The 22,347-nt window shown below is 33.7% G+C and overlaps 2 protein-coding genes across 2 annotated transcripts; one reads left to right on the top strand and one right to left on the bottom strand.

Moving 5' to 3' along the window:
* Nucleotides 1-3,644: 3,644 nt before the first annotated feature.
* LOC122582895 (pentatricopeptide repeat-containing protein At3g59040-like) lies at nt 3,645-9,164 on the top strand. Its single transcript, XM_043755324.1, has 7 exons — nt 3,645-3,851; nt 4,733-5,045; nt 5,584-5,874; nt 6,768-7,016; nt 7,092-7,216; nt 7,481-7,579; nt 8,383-9,164. Exons 1-7 carry the CDS (start codon nt 3,781-3,783, stop codon nt 8,963-8,965), a joined length of 1,731 nt encoding a protein of 576 aa, XP_043611259.1. The 5' UTR covers nt 3,645-3,780; the 3' UTR covers nt 8,966-9,164.
* Nucleotides 9,165-9,728: 564 nt separating this feature from the next.
* Nucleotides 9,729-13,802, bottom strand: LOC122582123 (RNA-binding protein Y14A-like). Its single transcript, XM_043754483.1, has 4 exons — nt 13,458-13,802; nt 11,742-11,878; nt 11,000-11,145; nt 9,729-10,048 (listed from the first exon to the last, which is right to left on the bottom strand). Exons 1-4 carry the CDS (start codon nt 13,702-13,704, stop codon nt 10,003-10,005), a joined length of 576 nt encoding a protein of 191 aa, XP_043610418.1. The 5' UTR covers nt 13,705-13,802; the 3' UTR covers nt 9,729-10,002.
* Nucleotides 13,803-22,347: the final 8,545 nt, after the last annotated feature.

Consider the following 22,347-nt stretch of genomic DNA (forward strand, 5'->3'; position numbering starts at 1 on the left):
GTAAAACCTTTATAAATTAATAATGTTGGGATCGAAGTTTTTTTATAAATTTATCGAGATATTACTATATCGATAAATTAATAAATTATTAATTTAAAGATATTTATATATGACCTTCAAAATTTCCATTTTTAATTTCCATTTTCAATTTATGTTCACACATTAAATCAAATAAACTAGTTAAGTGCATTGTTTTGAATTGAAGGTAGTTCAATGTACTAGAAGATAATACCTCAACTCTTAAATGCGATGAGAAAATTTAAATATGAATTCAATATAGATTCCAAGTTCCAAAAAAAACAAGTGACTATAAATTCATTTTTTACTAAACAATGTTAGAATTTTGAAATATTTAAAAAATTATTAATTTATAATTTTATTGGGACTAGTATATTTACATTAAGATTTTGAAAAAGTTATTATCTTATTATTTTATTGATTGAGGTCCAATTTTGTACTGGTCCTAAGTTGGGACCGGTCAAATTATTAATTTTATCGAGGTTATTAATTTATCGAGTATTAGATTATAGAGGTTATACTGTAATTATTAACAAAAAAGTTAGGTAAAAATATTTTTGTTCTTTTCCAAAAACTAAATCTAAGATATCAAATCAAGTCAACCAATTATTGATGGAATGATGGGAATAGTTAAGCTAGGACAACCTCCACTATTAAATTAAAATCAACTATAAAATTTCAATGTTAATAATTAAACATTCTAAAATTGTTGAAAAATTAAATTTAAGTTTAAATTTTAAGTTTTATAACTAAAATAAACAAACTATTTATGCGGATATTCCAACTTTTTATGTCACTCGAAGATAGTTTAATAATGAAAGATGTATACCATATATGAAGGATTCATTACATATCTTTTTAACCATGATATTATACGACTCGAACATGATAATGGATTTTTTTTGTTAACAACAGTGGTAATTGGGCTCAACGGCATGCCTCTTCATCGTTCGATAAAGATTGATCGCGTTACCAGCATAGTCAATCCGAAGACATGATTGGTGGTGGAAGTCTCACTGCCATTCTGGAGAAAACTAGCTAAATGTCAGAGAAAACTCCAATGCTCTACCGCATTGGCAAAGACTTCTCAATATGTTTTTGAATATTTTAATGTTTATTTATTAGTTTGTATTTTGAATATTTTGGCAAAACTGGTGAAAAGACTTGACTTGGTTTAAGAAAAGATTTAAGAATCTTTTTTTATTATTTATTTATTTTTTTTAGTAGTACCTCACTGCGTTGCAGTGGGAGGTTCCATTCCCCACTGTGCCACAGTGGGAGCAAAACATCAATCAGGTTCGAGGATTTCCACTGCGCCGCAGTGGGAGGGTTCATCACCTCCGCAGTGGGCACCCAAATCAGCAACAACACAAACTTATTTTGACTCTTTGATCAACCTATAACATTCCAAAACAAAACCAAACTTCATAATCAATATTTATGAGATACAAACAAGTATTTGACACATTTTCAAACATAGTTACAATATCCATTTGATTTAACATTCATGTACACAATCAAATGGGTCATTTATCCACATTGACATCTTTCAGATCAAGAAACATGTTCAAATACCAAAAGCCCATTCATACTACATATTTATAGAAAATATACCAAAACCAAGTTTACCAAAATGACAATGTATCACGAGCCATGATGAGGTGAGATATCTAAATGTCTACACCAAAAACACCATCCTTTCAAGGATGGTCAAACCTTCTACCTTTCCAAAGCAACTTCTAACACTTCAAACTTCAAATTTGTCAAGGTCCTAGTCCCTTTCTTCCGGAACCGCCTATAAAATGGTAAACAACTAAAATATAAGCAAAGACTTAGTGAATATACTTGCATACATTTATGAACACGAAGGAGGGCAATACACAAAGGACTATCACATGTAACCTATGACACCGTCGTGCCATACCTACATGTTCACCTTTGCACTTTAACGCTATGCATGGATCCATATAAGCCAAACAACATAATCAATAACACATATCGGGATTCTTAGGTCCCGGAGGTTCTTAGGCCTCATACACAAGGGGTTCTTAGGCTCCGCTAATCACATTTCGGGATTCTTAGGTCCCGGAGGTTCTTAGGCCTCATAATCACAATGCCCCACAGGGGCTTTAACGCCAAATCGATTTCCATACATGAAGTCCATCATCATATAGAAATCGACCCAACGTATACACAAGTGTATGCAACCTCCTCCACAACTCGAACAAAAACTCGATAATATGTCAATGCACAAATACAAGCTTCAACCTATAATCATATCATAATATGCATAAGCTTACATTCACAATCTTGACTAACTCAACTTAGTCATTTTTATCATTCACTAGCCTTTCTCAATCCAAATCCATCCTATTTGTCATTATTGAGTTGCTTTCACTTTCAATAATTTCACTAGGTAGTTCAATCTACCACTTTCATCATCATTTCATCAACTTAAATGAAAATCAACTTTATCAAGTTAACACATATATTTCTTACTCAAACTTATCATACAACTCAATGACAAACTAGGTTATCTAAGAATTTGGAGAAAAATTATACATAATTCAATTTCTAGCAAAAATCCCCAATTTTGGGTATCTCAAGAACCCTAATTTCTCAAAATAATCAAAATTAGGTTAAAGGTTTATTACCTTAAGGATTCAGAACAATTTCAAGACTTTAAGTGGAAATTTCTCCCCTTCCTCTTTTTTCTTGTAATTTTCGGCCACCCCTCACACACCAAACCCTAACTTTTAATTTTTATGAGATGTTGAAAGATTATTATTGTTGTTATTATTAATTCCTGGAGAATTCTTGAATTAATTAGAGAATGAGAATTTGTATGATGAAACTAGGAAGGAGATGCATGAAGAAATGGTGGAGAGCAAATGAAAGTATGAGTTAAAGAAACAGAAGTTGGCTGGCACTTATCCTGAGTGCCACGCCCTTAATTCAAAAATAGAGGGTATTTTATCTGCTCTCCGCTAAAGTTTCAACTAAATTAACCCCATATCCAAAAATAAAATGCTAGGAAATTAATTTAATGTCAAAACTATAAAAAGAGGTTAATTTCTTTATCTAAAAAAAAACTTTGGGGTGTTACATTTGGCTTGTAGATTACACACATGAAGTATAATATGTAGTTGAAGTTTACCATTAAAGTGTTTTTAAGTATGACATGTTTAAACCAATTGATCATAGATCAATTTGTATCGTCATCATGTGATTACATAGGTTCATAGATGAAAATGACAAGTAAAATGTTTAAATCATGTCAAAAACAAGCGAAAAAACTATATATTGTAATTCATGTGTAAGAATAGTGAATCACCAAACATGAGTTATATGCAGTGTACAAACTGAATATCAAGACGATAAATGAGATCAAATGGTTTTTGCCTTTTTATTTTTTGTTTTAAGTATGACATGTTTAATAAAGAAATAAACTACACAACTTATAGAAGGGGAAACAACATAATAAATATATGAATAATTTAAATTTAAATTTAAAATATAGTTAATTAATTAGGAAATATTTAAATATTTTAATTTAAATTTAATAAATCATCATCATAAAAGGGTGTAGAAACCCCTAAACTGTTATTGACAAACATGCCCTTTACAGAGAAAACCCTGTCTAAACCCCCCATCTCTCACAGGTAAGAAAAAGAAATCTTATCTCCAACGACCTCTCAATTTCAATTATCTACTCCATCATCATCATCACTGCAACTAAAACTAACTGTCACACAATTAAAAATGGCAGCTTCAGTCCCTCACACTATCTCTATTCCTCGTACCCGCTATTATTCTTCCATTTCACATTTCAAGTCAGTTTTCATTTCTTCTTCTAACCCATATTTTAGTTTAAATTCTCTGCACATTTATCTTTATCTATACATGTTTCTTATATATATATATACTAATATACACACAACAAATATATTTTGTATGTATCATTTTGTTTCATAGGAACATATTATTGTACATGACATGGATATGGTATGACTTTATGCAATTTTAATTTCCATAAAGGTATCATTTTTAACAACATTATCATTGATAACATAGAATTTTAAGGTCAATTTTGACTTTGGACTGGTTTTTGAAGAAAAGGGCGTTTGGGTTCTGCTGTTTTAAGTAGATGGAAAACCGTTCAAGTTAGGAAAGTATTCGACTGGGACTCGTGCATATTATAGTGACCATTTTTGAGTCCTTTCTTTGGCCACTCACAAGAAGTTCAAACTTGAGACATCTTGTGAGGACATTAGGATTGCCTGATCACTAGGCCAACTTTTTTAGTAGTTTTTGCTTATTTAAGTGTTTATCCTATATTTATTGCTTATTCTTACGGGAGATAAGCTATTGCGGACACTATTTTGAAAACTGCTTATTTATGATCACTTTAAATTAGGAATGCCCTGTAAATGTTTTGTTAAGCGTAAAGACACGTTAAAATAAGCAGGCTGGTAGTCGATTAGTATATTTTAAAGCAAGAACGGTGCTACATTTTTTTTAAGTTTATGGTTATTCATAATCGTAGTTTAGCTTAATGTAGAGCTCCATAGATGTCGAAATTATATTAGTATTATCTGTTCAAAGATATAAATTGGCAAAATGGTACCTTTATAGAGAAAATTGTTATGAATTTGATTTTAAGAAGGGGTTATTACTTATTACGATATATACTGAACACATTTTTTTGCTCTAGTGAGCAGATTCTTGGTATATATCGCTTTGACACCAACTTCAACTGCCATAGACGGGCAAAGGTGGTCTGTCAAGGTATGTTGGCTCCAAGAAAGTTTATGCAAAGACGGAAAAAGGTTGAAGTTTTTGAGGATGCTGCTGATGAAGAAGATCAAAAGAGCTGGAGGAAGATGATGAATGAAATTGATGAGGTTGGGTCTGCGGTTTCCGTGCTCAGGACGCGAAGGATAAAGAACCAGCCTCTTCCTAAGGACCTTGTTCTTGGAACCTTAGTTAGATTTAAGCAGCAAAAGAAATGGAATATTGTTGCTGAGGTATATTATCCATCAGTCCATAGTCCATATTTTACTGAGGAATTGCCTCTAGAATGTAGTTAAAATGTTCAGTTTATGACTTTCTCTCAGAGCTTGTCATGATTTAGTAAGGTGATAAAATGGACCCATAAATGGACACGTTGGGTAATGGGTCAGAACAGTCTCAGATCAAAATTGGTAATATTTAGGTAGGGTTGGCACAATTTCAATTTAGTATGCCAAAAATATATGTCGAAATTTATACAAGTTCAGTAATTGTAAACCTCAAAATAATAACAAAACGATTTAGAAGGTTTTTGGCAATTAAAATATACTTTTGGGTGCTTTCTACTTGTTTGACCCATTTGGCCTGTTTTCATGTATAATGCATTTTTTTTTTGGAACAGCCATGTATAATGCATTTAATTTTAACCATTGAACTGTTAGAAGTAAAACACTGCCCGAATTGACCAGTTCATAAGTAAACGGGCTGCAATTGGCACCCTTATGAATCAAGTAACTGGATTCATTGTCAGATATGAATTTTTTACTCTTGCAGATTCTTGAGTGGCTTCGAACTCAGCATTGGTGGAGTTTTAATGAAATGGATGCTCTGATGCTGATTACTGCTTACGGAAAAGAAGGGGATTTTAACAGAGCGGAAAGGGTTTTTAGCTATATAAACAAAAAGGGATATCCACCAAGTGTTATTTCTTATACTGCTCTTATGGAAGCATACGGAAAAGGAGGCCAAGCCAACAAGGCAGAAGCAATATTTAGAAGAATGCAATCTTCAGGGCCTGAACCTTCGGCTGTAACTTATCAGATAATACTTAAGATATTTGTCGAGGTAATAACTAACAAGTAAACAAGCCTTCTCTATTGTCCTCTTTTACTTAACAAGTTTGTAGTATTTGCCCTTCTAAAACTACCGGCACACGTGCTACGTTTTAGATCATAGTCTTGAGGTAAAAAGAAGTAATACCGTACCACGTGACTGCTACTGGTCCCGCCAAAGTGAAACATGAAACAAGTACTTATACACTAATTACATGGTGGGGATTCTATGTAGTAATAGAAGAAGGATCATATTGATGCAGTGTTTGGAGATGCATTTTAAAAGTGATAATGTGATTCTGAATAATCAACTGTAATTTTATGGGCTCTAGAAGATGGCGTCGGCATGTATTTTATCTCCTTAAAGTTGTGACATGAGAGTAAATTCACTCGAAATAGGTTAAAAAAGGGTTAATTAGTAATTTTAGTTCATCCTAAGATGGTCGCTTTTGATGTAGCTTGCATGGAATTGATTATCTGGCTCTTAAATAGTAAGATAATCAGAAGCAAAATATGCTTTTACTAACATCAATAACTGGACAAATAGTTGGTTCCAAAACACAAATCCAACACCCCACAACTATGGATTGATAGTATTTCACACATCCAGTTGTTACATGTTCTAAAACTATGAAGAAATAAAGAAATGCTTGGTATTTGCAACTAAAAAGTTAACATTAAAGTGGAACATTTGAATTTAATTAGATCATTTACTTTTTGCAGGCTTGTCCGTATATAGTGTATACTGGTCTAAGATGAAAAGTAGTTCATATAACTTAATAATACTTAATTGAGTTTTTATTATTGGGGTATAGGGCAAAAAATACATATGTATATATCTTTATCTTTATTCTTAACAGTATGATTGGATTATGAATCTTATGGTTAAAAATATTGATGTTGCAGGCAGACAAATTTCAAGAAGCTGAAGAAATTTTTGAAAGCATTCTGACTGATGAGGTTTCATCTTTAAAACCAGATCAACAGATGTTTCACATGATGATTTATATGTATAAAAAGGCAGGGAGCAACGATAAGGCACGGAAGCTATTTTCAATGATGCCTGGAAGAGGACTTCAACAAACTTCAGTTACTTATAATAGTTTGATGTCATATGAAGCTAATTATAAGGAGGTTGCAAATATATATGATCAAGTAAGCTTAGAAAAGGATATGTCTTTACAAAGGTATATATATTCATATATGTAGTAATCTTAATTGATCATGTAGATGCAAAGAGCTAAGGTGCGACCTGATGTTGTGAGCTACGCTCTACTCATTAGTGCTTATGGGAAAGCCCGAAGGGAAGAAGAGGCTTTGGCTGTTTTTGAAGAGATGCTAGATGCTGGTGTGAGGTTTGTTCATTCTTTATAATTAAAGTTGTGGCCAATATTACACTTTCAGAAAATTTGACCCGATAGTGCTAAAGTTTTTACCTGCTTGACCCATTAGGCCATTAGAGATAGAACATATCCTAGATTGACCCATTCAGCTATTCGTACGTAAATGGTTTGAAATTGCAACCTTTATAAATATACTACTCTATATAATCTATTAGCATAAGTCAAAGTTTTAGTAGCTAGTATTCCTGTTACTTACATTTCCTCTTTTTGTTTTAGGCCAACTCAAAAGGCATATAATATTTTGCTTGATGCTTTTGCAATATCCGGAATGGTGGAGCAGGCGAAGATTGTTTTCAAGAGCATGCGGAGGGACAGGTGAAATTCTTTACAAAAGATATCACACTGATGAGCTCATGGCTCACACTGACAGTTTGACCCATTAACTTACGAATGGGTCTTTTCAGGTCATTCTATATCTAATTGTTGAAATGGGTAATACTATACAAGAAAAAGGTTAGCTAAAAAGACGCCAGGTCAGATGGTCAAACACTGAAACAGATTGAAAGTCATCCACGATGTAATTATGGTGCAAAAACCTTCCTAGTTTATTATATCCATTAAAGTCCACTATTATTGAAATTACATAAATATAAACATTTGCTATCATATTTGACTCGCCAACTATATGTAAAATTCTTGACATCACTTTTCTGGGTTCGGCTTGGTCTGACCGTTTTAATCTGCACCAATATCATCCATTTTGACCCGTAATACAACCCACCTTTCTGCCACCTATACAAAGTTTTAAGTAAGATAGAGAACCATATGCATGTTTTCAAACTGGAAAGGCAGATATCAACCCGGCTGAAGTACCCTCATTAGAAAATAGAAAGAAAGAAATAGCATCCTTTCAAGTTCTATAAAAATGCTTGTCATAACATTTAAACTATGGGAAATAGAAAGAAATAGCATCCTTTCAAGTTCTATAAAAATGCTTGTCATAACATTTAAACTATGGGAAATCTTACAACACTTATAAATAAATGTCTAGTACTTCAGTAACCCCGTTTGAGCTTTACTGGTTTGCTTGATTGTCCTCAGTTCCTGTATAGTAACTTCAATTATTTTTATATACAATTTGAAATATTGAAGATGCAAATCACATTTATCTTCTGCAGATGTACCCCCGATTTATATTCATACACAACTATGTTGTCAACGTATGTGAATGCATCTGACATGGAGGGAGCTGAGAAATTCTTCACAAGAATAAAGCAAGATGGGCTTATACCTAATGTTGTGACATATGGAACTCTAATAAAAGGTTATGCCAAGATAAATGACCTTGAAACGATGATGCAGAAATATGAGGAAATGCAGTTACATGGTATTAAAGCCAATCAAACTATTTTCACTACAATTATGGATGCTTACGGGAAGAATAGAGATTTTGGGGATGCAGTGATTTGGTTCAAAGAGATGGAATCTTGTGGGGTTGTTCCTGATAAGAAAGCGAAAAATATTCTTTTATCCTTGGCTAATACAGTTGAAGAAAAAGCAGAAGCTAATGCATTAGTTGGACAAACTGATCATTTAAGTGATGAACTTCCACTTGGTAATGTTAATATTCGTTTTGAGGATGACGATGATGATGACGGTGCCATTGATGAAGAAGAAGATGATGACGACGATGATGATAGTGATGAAGATGAGGAGAAACTTTCTTTTATAGATGAAAGGTCGGTTCCAGTTGGCATATAATGAGGTAATAGGATCACACATGCTTTACTGTTGTGAAAATTTTGGAGTTAGAATTATGTATCTGTGTATATTTCTAGGAAATTACTGGGGACGTGTTAATGAATATAAGACGAAGGTTTCAGCCCTTTGGTTGTAATTTATGGGGTGGATGCCCATGATGCAAGTTTTTATCCTAGTAAAATCAAGTCATATTACCCTAGTTTTACTACGTATTTTTCTATATATGTTGAACCCCTTGCTGCTGAACTTTTTTTTTTTTCCTTTTAATCTTTTGCAAGGTTTCATTGGTCATAGCAATCTATTGACATATTATATCATGTTAAACTTGGAGAAGTGGAGGTGCAAACAAGCCAAGGTGTCAAATTAACAATTATACTTGAACTCAATTTAACTTTGGCTAACCTTCATGTTCCAAGATTAAACTTTGCTAAACAACACTTCGAACTTGATTAAAAGCTCAAATAGCTTTCAAGTGTTTTACAAGAAAGTGCCATGCTTTATTAAGAAAAGCTCCATTGTAGCTCAAATTTAAAGTTCAAATCCATGTGGTATCTGAACATGAGGTTTAAAGTTCGAATAAAACTCACTCAAATAGAATATTTGTATACAGTTCTTGGTATAAATTTAAAAATATTAAATTTAATCGTGACATCTATGAATGATTGATGAAAAAAACATCAATCCATCATATTGAAGTGAGATTTGGCTTTGCAAATTTACATTAACACGCTTCAACTTTTGGTGCACCTTTAGAATCAAAGAATAGTAACAAATAACACAACCAACTCATTGAATCTCTCACATAATCTTATGTTGCAAATTTTTTAATCATAAACTCGATTACATAGTACAGAAAGACGCATTACTTCACACCCATAAGTAAAACCTTCAAGTACACAGATAAATGCCTTGAGTAGTAACATTCATAGTGCAGCAGGCCACATGAGACTGAAGATGCAATTAGACAAGTTAAACTTACTCCCTTCAACCAAATCATAGTCAAATTCGAACGACATTGCTTCAGGAGATGCACCAAATCAAAATCTTCTCCTTGGGCTTCTTGACCGACGTCCATGAGGTGATCTGCATAAAATATAACACATGAACAATTATCTACAGTAGAAACTTCATCAAGTAACTCCAGGCTACCCAGACAGCTTGGTCACATTGACATCAACTAATTTTCTCAGATGCATGATAACTAGAGGTACAATTTGGCACCATAAAGACAGCTTGGTCATAATGAGTTCATGTTATTTTCCATCTCCAAGGATTCATACAAATAAATTAAACTTACGAGGGTGTAATCAACAGTCACCCAGAGTATACTTGTGATAGAAGTACACAAACTTCTAAATAATCTTTTTTAAAAGCTAAATGTTGTCAATATACAATCAATCACATATGGCATATTAAACACTTTTTAAAAACCCTAAGTATTGGACAATGATTCGGGTCAGCCTGAAGCATACAAAAAGTACACGTTTGAGCAAGAACCATTTTGACTTGTTACTCAACTGCCCAATTAGTCACCTTCATTACAACTCCAAGCAGTGATGAAGATCATGGACCCAGGCTCAGTAAAATGGTTATTCACTACCATAAACTTTTCATTATTACGATAAAAGACTTGCACTACAAACCACCAACAATATAATACGTTGTGCGCCTATGGCTGAACAATTAAGTAAATTGACAAAAGAAGGCAGTAACCTCATTCAATCAGGCGCATTATGCTTAAAACAATAGAACCCTCTTCAAAGTTCAAACATCAAGCACAACTTACAAGTATCATAAGTATAGAGCTACACCAACTATTAAATCCAAGTGAAAAAAAAATGCAAGTATCAAAGGTACAGAGATATACACCAATTGTTAAATCCAAGAATAAGAAATACATACACAAGTACAAAACAAATATACCTATAAAAGAATCCTTAATTATCCCAATTAATGCACAATTATTTGCCCCTATATCATGCATTTGACTGGGTCAGAATGTTGAAAACAAAATACAAATATTAGGGAACATACCTCCTCCTGTTATTTCTCCTTTTGAAAGGGCCTTTGCTAAATGCCCAGTCCACATTTACTATCTGAGTCAGCAGTTCACCTCCATCCATTGTGGCTATAGCTTTCTCTGCTTCCTCAAAGCTTTCATATTCAATCAGTGCATAGCCCTGCCAAAAATATTTTTCATCACATATGACACGTATTACATTATAGTTACAACTCCCAATCTATCTGGCATAAATACCATTGCTATTTGGCTTCAACAAAACAATGAGAAAGTTACAAGAGATGTATGGATAACAGTAAATTTAAACGCTATCAAACGCATTTGACAGTATAATGCCAGTAGCATGATGAGCATCAATAGATACAGATATTACATTTTCTGCAAACATGCCATCCAAACTTGAAGGTCAAGTTTTTAAAGCAGAAAAGAAAATTCCACATGCTAGGAAAGGTTCAGTCATAGAATAGCAACTTGTGTTTTCCAATGTTCCACATGAGTCAACGTAACTTTTCCGTACAGAACAGTTATTAAACATTATATCCATTTTGATCATTTTCTATAAAAGAACTTTTTGTGCTTAAATTTTTTTCCTGGTGTATTATAATTCCAGGTGTACATGTTTGAAGGGTCGGCACTCAGAGCCTTCATACAGCTCTCTATTTTATTAGTTACTGCATAAAATTACTCATCGCTTTTTAATTAATAGCCTTTTAACATACATCATGAAACATTAAATAATTAAGTTAACAACGATACCTTGACAAAACCAGTTCGACGATCAAGATTCAGATGCAAATTTTTGATCTCCCCAAACTCTCCAAATGCATTTTGCAAGTCATCCTCCTGGGCTTCTTCATGTATTCCAGTAACCAGAATAATCCAACCTTCAATTGCTGCAGAAACTCATATTGTTAAACGATTCATCACAAATAAATATTCTTCTCAACTTATATAAATATGCATTCATGCAGATTCAATATATATAAGGAATAGCATAAGCATGAAACAAACGTATCAAGAAACTACATTGAGGAAATAGTGGTGTGACAAGACTCGAGGAAAAAGTACAACATTTTGAATGGAGCTAGAAACAAAGAAACTGAACACGATGCATATACTATTATAACTTCTTGACACGACTTGATGCTATACTATTAAAAACTGAATCCAACAACCCAGCTACAAAGATCTCTATCAGAATGAAACATTCAAGACCTACAGTTGCTAAGAATACTATTATTACCTCAAACTATCTAGGTAAAACATTCAAGTTCTATCAAGTAGGTTTCCTATTAGGGTATAAAAGATGTATAAAATAAATGAATAAAATAAACTACATAAACATAATACTATGTGATAAGAACATAAGGATACTACTCTGCTTGATCTGCTCATCAGATACGATACTTACAAGTGTATTCTCACAAGCCTCAAACTAGATCGTGCAAGTAAAACAGGAAAGAAAAGAACTGGCATTATAAAATTAAAAAGAGTTTAACTATGAAAATTAACTATTTTCTCTAATGGTCTAGTTCGGGCAAAACATTGAGTCAATTAGCATATCTACTATCTTCAGAATATATAATTTCAAATAAACCTATAAAGAGTTGACATCAACTAACAGCACTTGATATAAATTCTCATGAAATGAATGTAACACGTAAAGACACTTATTTTAAGCATAGCAAGCTGGCAACGAAGATCTCTACCAAAGGTAATCCATCTAATTCAAGAGTCAAGACCCACTATTGCAAATAATCCATTATTGCCCCACCTTTAAAAGTAACACCCTAACACGTCCATGTAAACACGGGCAGAAAGACAAGGCAAGGTGCACAAAGGGGCCACACTCCACCTCATTGACTTTCATGGCTAAGTAAAAATAAATAAATTTTAAAGATATTAATAGCATCTCCAGTGTGCACACTAACATTTTACACCAAATAGTGCTGAAGAGAGAATACTTTTAAAATATACTTGCACTAAGATAGTTATAGGCTTTTGGCAACCTTTTTTCCAATGGCGATCGAGTTTTTTCAAGATTAGTGTTACTACCACTCTAAACATCAGATATATTATTTTAGCGAATTATCCACCTTTTAGAAAAACTACTTTGCGGATAATTGTGTCATACATGTTTATTGTTTCTTGCTCGTCCCTTCAGTGGCTCCACCCCCATGCCAAATATGAATCTCAAGTGAAGTAACAATCTCAATGCAACCTAAAACCCAACACTTCAATATTAAATCTAGATTCATTTACAATGTGGTTAAATTCAACTTATCGTCTAACTTTCGCTTTTATTAATAAATGGGTCGGGTTAGGGTTCACATAGTCACATACTCAATGCAATTAACTAACCAAGTCAAATTAGGTTTTATCCCTAAAAACCCGAAACCCCAATTGCCATCCCTAAAAATCCTACATATATATACATAATATATATATATATATAGAACAATAAAAACTTACATCGTTCAGGACCAGGACCGCCGTCGGAATGAAGGGAATCAAAGCGACCAGACAAACGATCATCTGTTGTTGTTGTTTCTTCACGAAAGCCACGGCCTTTTGTTTTCTTGACGGGCCCACCACCGGTTATGGCGGATTTGAGTTTTGGAATATGAGCTGACGTGCTGTCCATGTCATCTTCTTCCATTAGATCATCATCATCTGCTTCGAAATCCACCGCGTCCACACCTGGAATGTTGTTCGCCATTTTCTTTCCCTTCTTTTTTGTTTCTTTTGGGGACTGGGTTTGGTTGAGGGTTTATTGAAAACCTTTGCTTTTACAAGCGACCTTGGGCTTAAAATCGCATCTAACTTTCTTTTTTTTTCCCGATAAGGAATATGTTTGCTAAACCATACCCATCGGGTAATTTTGCCCAAAAATCAAAACCCAAACCCGACCAAATAAAATTAGGTAATTTTCAATAAGATTATCAAAATTTGTATGATTTGAGAAAAAATATTATATGTTTTTGATGTTTTAAGAAATAGATTTGTAAGCGGTGGAATATACAAAATTAGTTGATATTGATGACGAATATTGTTTTTACAGAGGTGTGATATTAATTAAAAACAAATCACTTATAAGTATATAGTTTTAGGTATTGGTATCGGGTCGGGTTGATTTGGGGTAGACATATCCTAGTCTCTCCTTCGAACAAGTTTAGATATTGAATATTCACATCGGGTATCGGGTTACCCGTCAGTTTTTTTCCTATCCATAAATAAAAATGTTTACTTTTCATAGTAGCATATATATATATATATATATATATCTAATATAACTAAACATATCAGGTATAATAGTAAGCAACATGGTTTGGATTAGAGGAAAATACTTTGGTCTCTGAACGAGTTCAATCCTCATCCTATGTAAAGGTCGGAGATCCTATTCTATCATTTAGGTGGATACTAGAAGCAGCCTTTCTACTTAATTAAATGTAAGGTTTTACTACATTTTAACCTTCCCATACAGGAACCCAAAACCCATACAGTGGATAGTTTCTTCTTTCTTTCAGTCTGAGTTCTATGGATCAATGTGTTGCCGGTAAAAAGGGGAAGTCGTTTAATTATGAGCATGAGGATAGTTTTAGATTATATAGTTTTTGATTATTTGATGCATAATAGAATAAAAATAAGTATACCACATGTGTCTTAAGTAATCTTAATCTTGATAATTGATATAAATGTAATAGTGTGCTTTGTTGTGCATATATATTTCACTATTTCAGCAAAGTCATTTTGATAACGTGTTATATGAAAGATGTATGTTGACTTTGAAAATTGTCGTGTTGTAATGAATATGAAGTAATTCTATAAAGTCTAACATGTTTTCTTACGCATAGTAACAATTTAATTGCATGACCACATTTAACATTTTCATTTGGTACCGATTAGCTTAATTTATCTATGTAGTCAATATTTAATACGAATAAATGTATTCTTAATGTGTATGGTGTAGGCAATCTAATAATTTTTTTTAAACTTATTCACCTTTTTTTCAACAACAATAAAAAATTTGACATAACTGATAAAGTATTTGTCAGCATATTAACATTAACATTTGATATATTATTATGGGAAATGCTAAATACAGCCCTAAGGGTTGTATTTAACGTGCATAAAACAACTTGTACCTTTCATATTAAAAGACCACCCTCTGATTTTTATGATAAATGTACAAATAATTTATGCACCTTAAACACAACCCTAAGGGCTGTATTTAGCAAACCCTATTATTATATGTCGTATTGCGGTAAGTGATCAACGTAAAAGTTATGGACTTAAATAACATTAAACAAATTAAACTCGAGACAATGCAACATGTATAGTCATCTCATAAAAAACTTACTTGGATAAAACGTTTAATAGGAAACTTACTTTGATAATGTAATACTAATATGATTTACCTGCTGGCTAGTAGAAGAATTACAAATGTAAGTGAGCAACTACAAAAGTTGATGAATTGCTGATTGATACTTAGAAATAACACTTATAAGTTGTGCACTCTAACAAACATTTCTTGGGCACTTTATCAAACTATACAATGGTGTTTTACACAGAAAATTATCCAAATTTAGAGAATGTGAAGTTTAAGTCAAATTTCAATGGGGCTGGTTCTGGATGTGGCAGTGTCTCAAGTCCAGTTTCTGAAACTGGATTTCAAAAGAGCGGAGACCAAAATTTATAGACCTCTAGATATGATGAATGGTAGTAATATAAAGTCGGGTTGTAGAGGTGGCAGACAATTACCTGGTCTCTGGGTTTGTATTCGATCCCAAACAGAAATACTCTAAAAAGTGGTTGAAATGAAACGGGTCAAACAAGCCTCAAGTGACTCAAAGTGGATTTACATGGGTGTAGCTTCTAAAAGTGCAAAACTGAAAAAAATGCTATTATAAAACTCAAAGGGAATAGAAAGCGCTAGCTAGCGGTTAACTTAACCCGATCCACTTTGACCTCTTATAACCTGAACGCAATTTGACCCGTTACTCACCATCCTGACCCACCCATATTAATATCTCTAGCAGACTTCCTAATTTAATATAAGAAAAGCTAAAAGATTCCAATTCTCCAGAAGCAACAGAAGTTGTTGCTTTGCTCAGTGCCTCGACACGTGCCTCTGTTGTTAGAAGTTGGACATGACCAGCCTCAATAACGCTCTTGTCTACAATGTCAACACTCAAGAGTGTGTTTAATTTCCAGTGCCATCAGGCTTTTCATCAGCCCAAGCGACAGACGGATTTGTTTTGATTGCCTCTGAAGACTTCAGAGAGGATTTGAGCCGACTACAACTTGACTCAGTTTCTTTATGACAAATCTTTGACTTATGATTTGTGACAATTTCACTTTCTTTATTCTTGTTGTGATTTGATCATTTCACAGGAGTTTTACGTAATGAACAACCAGACACGGTCAACTTATCATTAACCCCTGACTATTCGTTTTCTTTTTTGTTTGGCCAGAAGGTACTCTAGATATGCTATATCGGTCTTCTTGTGTTATTATGCTACTAACAATTCATTTCATCATAGATTCTCTGTTCTTCCCTTTTGACCTTAAAATCTTTTACATTAAGATCCTGAAATATGACAGTCAACCCAAAATTAGAAGAAAACATCCACAATACACATATGCCAAAATAGATGAACAAACCCATGCATAAATTAAGGATGGAAATTGAGAAAAAGAAAGCAACATTCAAGTTCTACTTACATCCACAATAAACTCTTCCGGTGGACAATCGAACCAAGAGTCCAAAAAATCAGCTTATACGATAGCAGTTTTCTTAGGTCATTTCAATGCTTAAGAAAGTTGGCCAATGTAGAGCCATAATGATTAAGCTTAAAAGTTGACGTAAAATCACATAGTGCACAATCGATTGCTAAAGTCTTAATATAATCATAGAAACCCAAAAAGGATATAATGTTGTTATATTGTGTCAATGTACGGCCCCTTCTGTTTTACCGCCGACTAAAGGTGACCCTGCAGTGTAACTGTGTAAGCACCTCACGAAGCCTGTGTAGGCAATACAAGTAGTACTTCAACTTCGATATATAAATTAGGAACCTCAACATATCACACTTAGGTATATAACATATAATATTTAAGTACCTTGCAACTTCAGCCAGTCTTTTGGCCTGTTCAGTGATTTCAGAAAGTTCTCTGTAGCTGATTTTCTCTGTTGAAAAGGTTTGATGTATCAGGTGCTTGAAGCCCGTGTAGAGTCTTCTGAGCATGATCCCATGGAGCCTCTCTCTCCTTCCGTGTTTCTCCTTTGTTGTGAATGCAGTCTGTACCAGCAGTCCAGCACACATGCCAAAAATGTTAAACGCGTCAAACAAAAAAAGTTAGAGATGAGGAGAGAGTGTTAAAAGTCGTATGGTCGTACCAAATAATTTCAATTATGATAAAGATATTTTAAAAACGGGGTCAACCCAACCCAACCCAGACTTTTTTGGGCTTTTGGCCTGGCAAAGTAGTTGAATGGATGATTCTTTGTTTCAGCTGGAGTAACATCCGTGGACTTTTTCTTGAAATAATTTTTCCCAAAAGTGAACAAGCACATCTTAAAGAAACTGATTACTGCAGACAGAAAAATCAAAAGCTCCCACTTTATAAATCATCCCTCTATATCGCTGACCTTTTCTCCACATTTTTCGCTTCCCATGTCACACGGAATTATGGCAGGAGAGCCAGCATTTTCTGAGGTGCAGTCAGCTGGAGCATAAAACATTGCCATGCTCATCAACGGCTGGTGTCTTCTTGGTTTTGGAGTGGGCTTTGGTAATCAAGTAAGTTTTGCTATTGCGTTTTTCAACAAAAGTAAGCACTTTTCACGCGAAACAAGTTTATGCTTATATGGTTATTTAGCGGTGAAATATGTTTCCTAAGTCTTTTAAATAAGCAATATTAAACACCCTTCTGCTTATTTCATTTTGAAACAAGAAATAAACAACTTTAAGCCATAACCAAGCTAATTATTGTGAGCTATTAATTCCGATGTACCAATTTGAATTTAGCAAACTCTTGCAATCTCGATTACGATTATATCATAATAATTTTTAGCTCAAATCATCATATACTTACGTTTCCCACTCAATAATCAAACATGAACAGAAACAATCAAAGTCGTTAACCTCTAAATCAATAGTACCGATCTGGATAGCGAAACGTAAGATTAAAATCAAACTAAAAAGTGGAAGCCTCCTAAATTTTCAATTTGAGCTCGACTCCACACTGAAAACACAATGTCATCGCGAAGACGATGGTTGCCGGATTGATTTGGTGGTGGTGGTTTTCGACTACAGAGAGTGGGGGAGCGAAGACGAGATATCAGATCTAATATTCCAAGGTGTAACTGACCAAAGTACCCTTATTAGTTATTTTCTACATCTAATCTCCACCTTTCATCCTTCTTAATCCAATGGCTCACATCTATTCCACCAAAACCCCCATATTTATACTTCAACTATATAAATAAACAAACACACGTAACTACAAGCATAAATCATAAAACCCTTGTGTCGGATATTGGAGATCGAATCAATTATTGCCATTTCAATATTTTGAGGTATGCAGTTATTATTTATCCAGCTTAAGTTTATAGTATTATTCTCATCAATTCTATATCCATCGATCAATTTAACATCGCAGTTTTCCTGAGATTACCCGTCGATTAATTAATGTATGCTTTGATTCTTTTATAGTTTTGATAGAGTCTTTTTTAGCTTCTTTGAAGATTTAGCTATTACCCGGCCATGTCGATCGAATTTTTTGATTCTTCTAGATATATGGCGTTTAAAGGGTAAAAATTGGGGTAAAAAAAATAAAAATTCCTAAAACATATATAATAGCATGCATGTAAATTTTAATAATTTACATAGTTATATAAACTAATTTACTTTTAAATAATTAATGTTATGATCTTTTTAGATATGATGGAGCAAAAGGGCGTTTCAGTATGTGATGGATTGCCTCCCCTATGTGCAAAATATCCATGGCTAGTTACTGGTACCGGAGACCAGATTTTCTACACCATACACAAGCCTTTGCTTCAATACAGGTGTCGAATTCCGGAGCTTCTTGGGAAGCATATCCGAGGGTGTTTCTTCGACTGGGTAATACTATCCAAAAACATCATGTGGTCACTTTGGAACCCATCCAATTCTAAGATCATTAGTCTCCCTCCCTTGACGATTTTGAAAGATGATGACAATATCGGAAGCTGTTGCCTTTCTGCCCCTCCTGATGATCCGAGCTCGGTTATCTTGCTAACCAGACCTGAAAAGTCGTGTACATGGTAAAAGAAATGTCATGCGTCGAACAGCTAAAGAGAGTAACGGGTGATGGAACCTTGGTCCACAGCCTAACTTGTTGTAATGGTAAAGTATATGCCTTGACTACAGGTAACTCTTTGGCAAGAATGGTTCTACAAGTTGACATTGTGGTAAAGGTCAAAGAAGTGGCTGTAAAAGTATGGTTACTGGTGCCATAGTTTAAAAATGTAGACAGAGAAAATTTATCTTGGGAACAAGTTGTGGCTGGAGTCCCTCGCCGGGCACAACGTTTCCTAACAAAAAGCAATCAGCATCTTTTACTCATCATCGTGTCTAGAGAATCAGTTGAAGTATTCAAGCTCAATGATTCTACAAAAGAATGGGAGAAGATATATGGTTTAGGAAGGCATACGATTTATATTAGTGGTTCTTCCTGTATCAGCATTGAAGCCAAAATACCTCATATTGGGAACATGATCTACTTTCCACAATTGCATTCCAAGATAAAAGGAAGGGTAGTATTCTATTCACTCGAGACATGCACATATGGCACATTCAATCAGGAAAACAACATTGAAGAAACTACATTCGTTATGAACTCTACCCTCATGTGTGGATTGAACCAAGTTGGTCTAGGTTGCTTCACTAATCACTACTCTTTTTTCTGTTGTAGCCCGACTTATGCCTCTTTTCATAGTCATTAGTTTCATCAGATGTGTTCTATCTTTATATATATGTGACTAACTTATCACCCCCGGCATTACCCCGGTAGTATTGTTAAGATGTGTATTCTTGGTACTGTTTGGCATGACAACCTCAACCTCAAGCAAAGTCAGTGCCTCAGAAGCCATAAAGACTTCAATTTGGACATAATACTAAATTTGCAAATAAATACCACTATTTTCTGATATACTTATCAGGTTGTACGAACATAAAAATTTGACCTATCCACCGTACTGACCCAAAAAATAACCAAAATTTAAAGTTACAATAAACATACAAAGAAAATCAATAATACAGAATCCTTCGAAAGGCCAAAAATACAAAACCCATAAAAAAGCAAACCTCATAACCACATTTGCAGAGCTGTAGTTTCATACTCAGGATCCTCTCCTCCACTCTCATAATCATCAACTGGACGTCTTTGTGCCCTTGAGACTATTTATAGAAAAGATTAAGTTATAATAGCATATGTCAATGTAAAAAAGAAAACTATGTTTTTTGATGTTAGGTGGTTATATACCTTCTTTGCATTAATAATACGCTTTTCAGCTCGAACTTCCATTCCGAGGAAAACAACGCCGAGAATCATTTAAGAAACCGCATTTTAATACCACCTAGATAAATGTCCATTTCGGATCCCTGAATAACATTAGATATACATGTCATCTACACTTAACTACATCATATAAGCGCATACAATGCACATGTGATTGACCATATAGTCAATCTTGTATCAAAACACATTCGTTTAGAATGGGCGCCTCACAGTCAGAGTCAACCAGTAGCTTATTGTTAAGTTACTTATTCAGAAAAAAAAAAAAAAAAAAAAAAGAAATTATGTGCCTCTACCAGTCTTAAAGTTCCTACTATTATAGTACTATTTCTTGCAGCAAGTTGATTGAAGCTCAAACTCAGTCTAGAAGGATTATACAGCAGTACAAAGATAGTTTATAATATCGTCAACCAAAATTTGAAACTTTGTAAGAAAAGCCGTAAATAAGCAAGTGCGAAAATGAGATTCTCTAACTAGCCGGTGAAATTAAGAGATTCTAATTCATTCAAACATCCCAAGTCAAATACACCAAAATCGTTCCTAAAAACTGAAAAGCCGCGAACCGGCATAATTGGTTTTGTTTCCTACAGTGCAATTTATAGGCCTAATTAAATGAAAGAAACAGTAGTTTAACTATAGTCTCACATTTCTAAACAAGGGTTATATAAACTTCAGTAACACACACAAAAAAAACAGGCCAGAGCATTTGAAAATGTACAAATAATCGTACTAGGTTAATAATAAATACTAAGAATATCAATATGTGCTCTTAACAAAAAGAAACACTCAATTTCTATAATAAAGTTGCAAACTTTAAACTATACCCCTGATATAATTGAATGGGTTTTCATTGAGTGGAACAATTTAATTTAAAATCTTTACACCTGATATAATTGAATGGGTTTTCATTGAGTGAAACAATTTAATTTGAAAACTATTTAGTTCCAATTAAGAGAACGGAAATATCAGCTTTTGATTATCCCAATTACTCAATTAGGGTTCTTTCTTATCTATACTCCTTATTAAAGATTATGCACCCCCTCAAAATAGAAAGTGTTAACAAAATGTCACATGCGAAATTACCAAAATGTCCTTAATAAACACCCCACCATAGAAGGGTTTTTATAAATTACCAAATTTGCCCTTAATGAATTAATTTACATCCTAAACCCTTATCTTGCTAATTTACATTCTAAGTCCTTATTCTATAAAATAGTTTTATTATCTTAACATCAACTTACACCACTCGACACCAACTGTCGATGTCATCACCACGCGTCACCAACCCCTCTATACCGTTGTCGCCATTACCGCCGCCGCATTGCGCGGGTACCATGCTCGTAATCAAATAAATAAAAGAAAAGAAAAAGGAGAGACCACTCGAACGTTGAAAATAACGCAATATAAATAATATTATATAAATTATATATAAAAAATGTATGTTTATTATTTAAAGTGATTTTTGATTCAGACGTTTTGGAGACAATTTTAACTAGAGATGTTCTGGATCTCTAACCCCCTCCTTATGAAAAATTCCTTTGAGATGAGAACCCCAAGACTCGAACCTTGGGTAAACTCACCCCAGGTGGACCCACATAGTTAATTTAGAAGATCACCAACTATCTCTCACCCATTTTCCACATTTTCCACTCAAAAAACACCTTGATTTACCTAAACTGTTTCTTTATTGTCTCCTTAATATATCTATAATAATTATATATAATATACATCTTCCAACCTTTAAATAACTAGCACTATCCATTTTATATCAATTATATTTACACTAATATCACACCAT

Source organism: Erigeron canadensis, chromosome 9 (assembly GCF_010389155.1).
Source record: "Erigeron canadensis isolate Cc75 chromosome 9, C_canadensis_v1, whole genome shotgun sequence".
Taxonomy (NCBI): Eukaryota; Viridiplantae; Streptophyta; class Magnoliopsida; order Asterales; family Asteraceae; genus Erigeron; species Erigeron canadensis.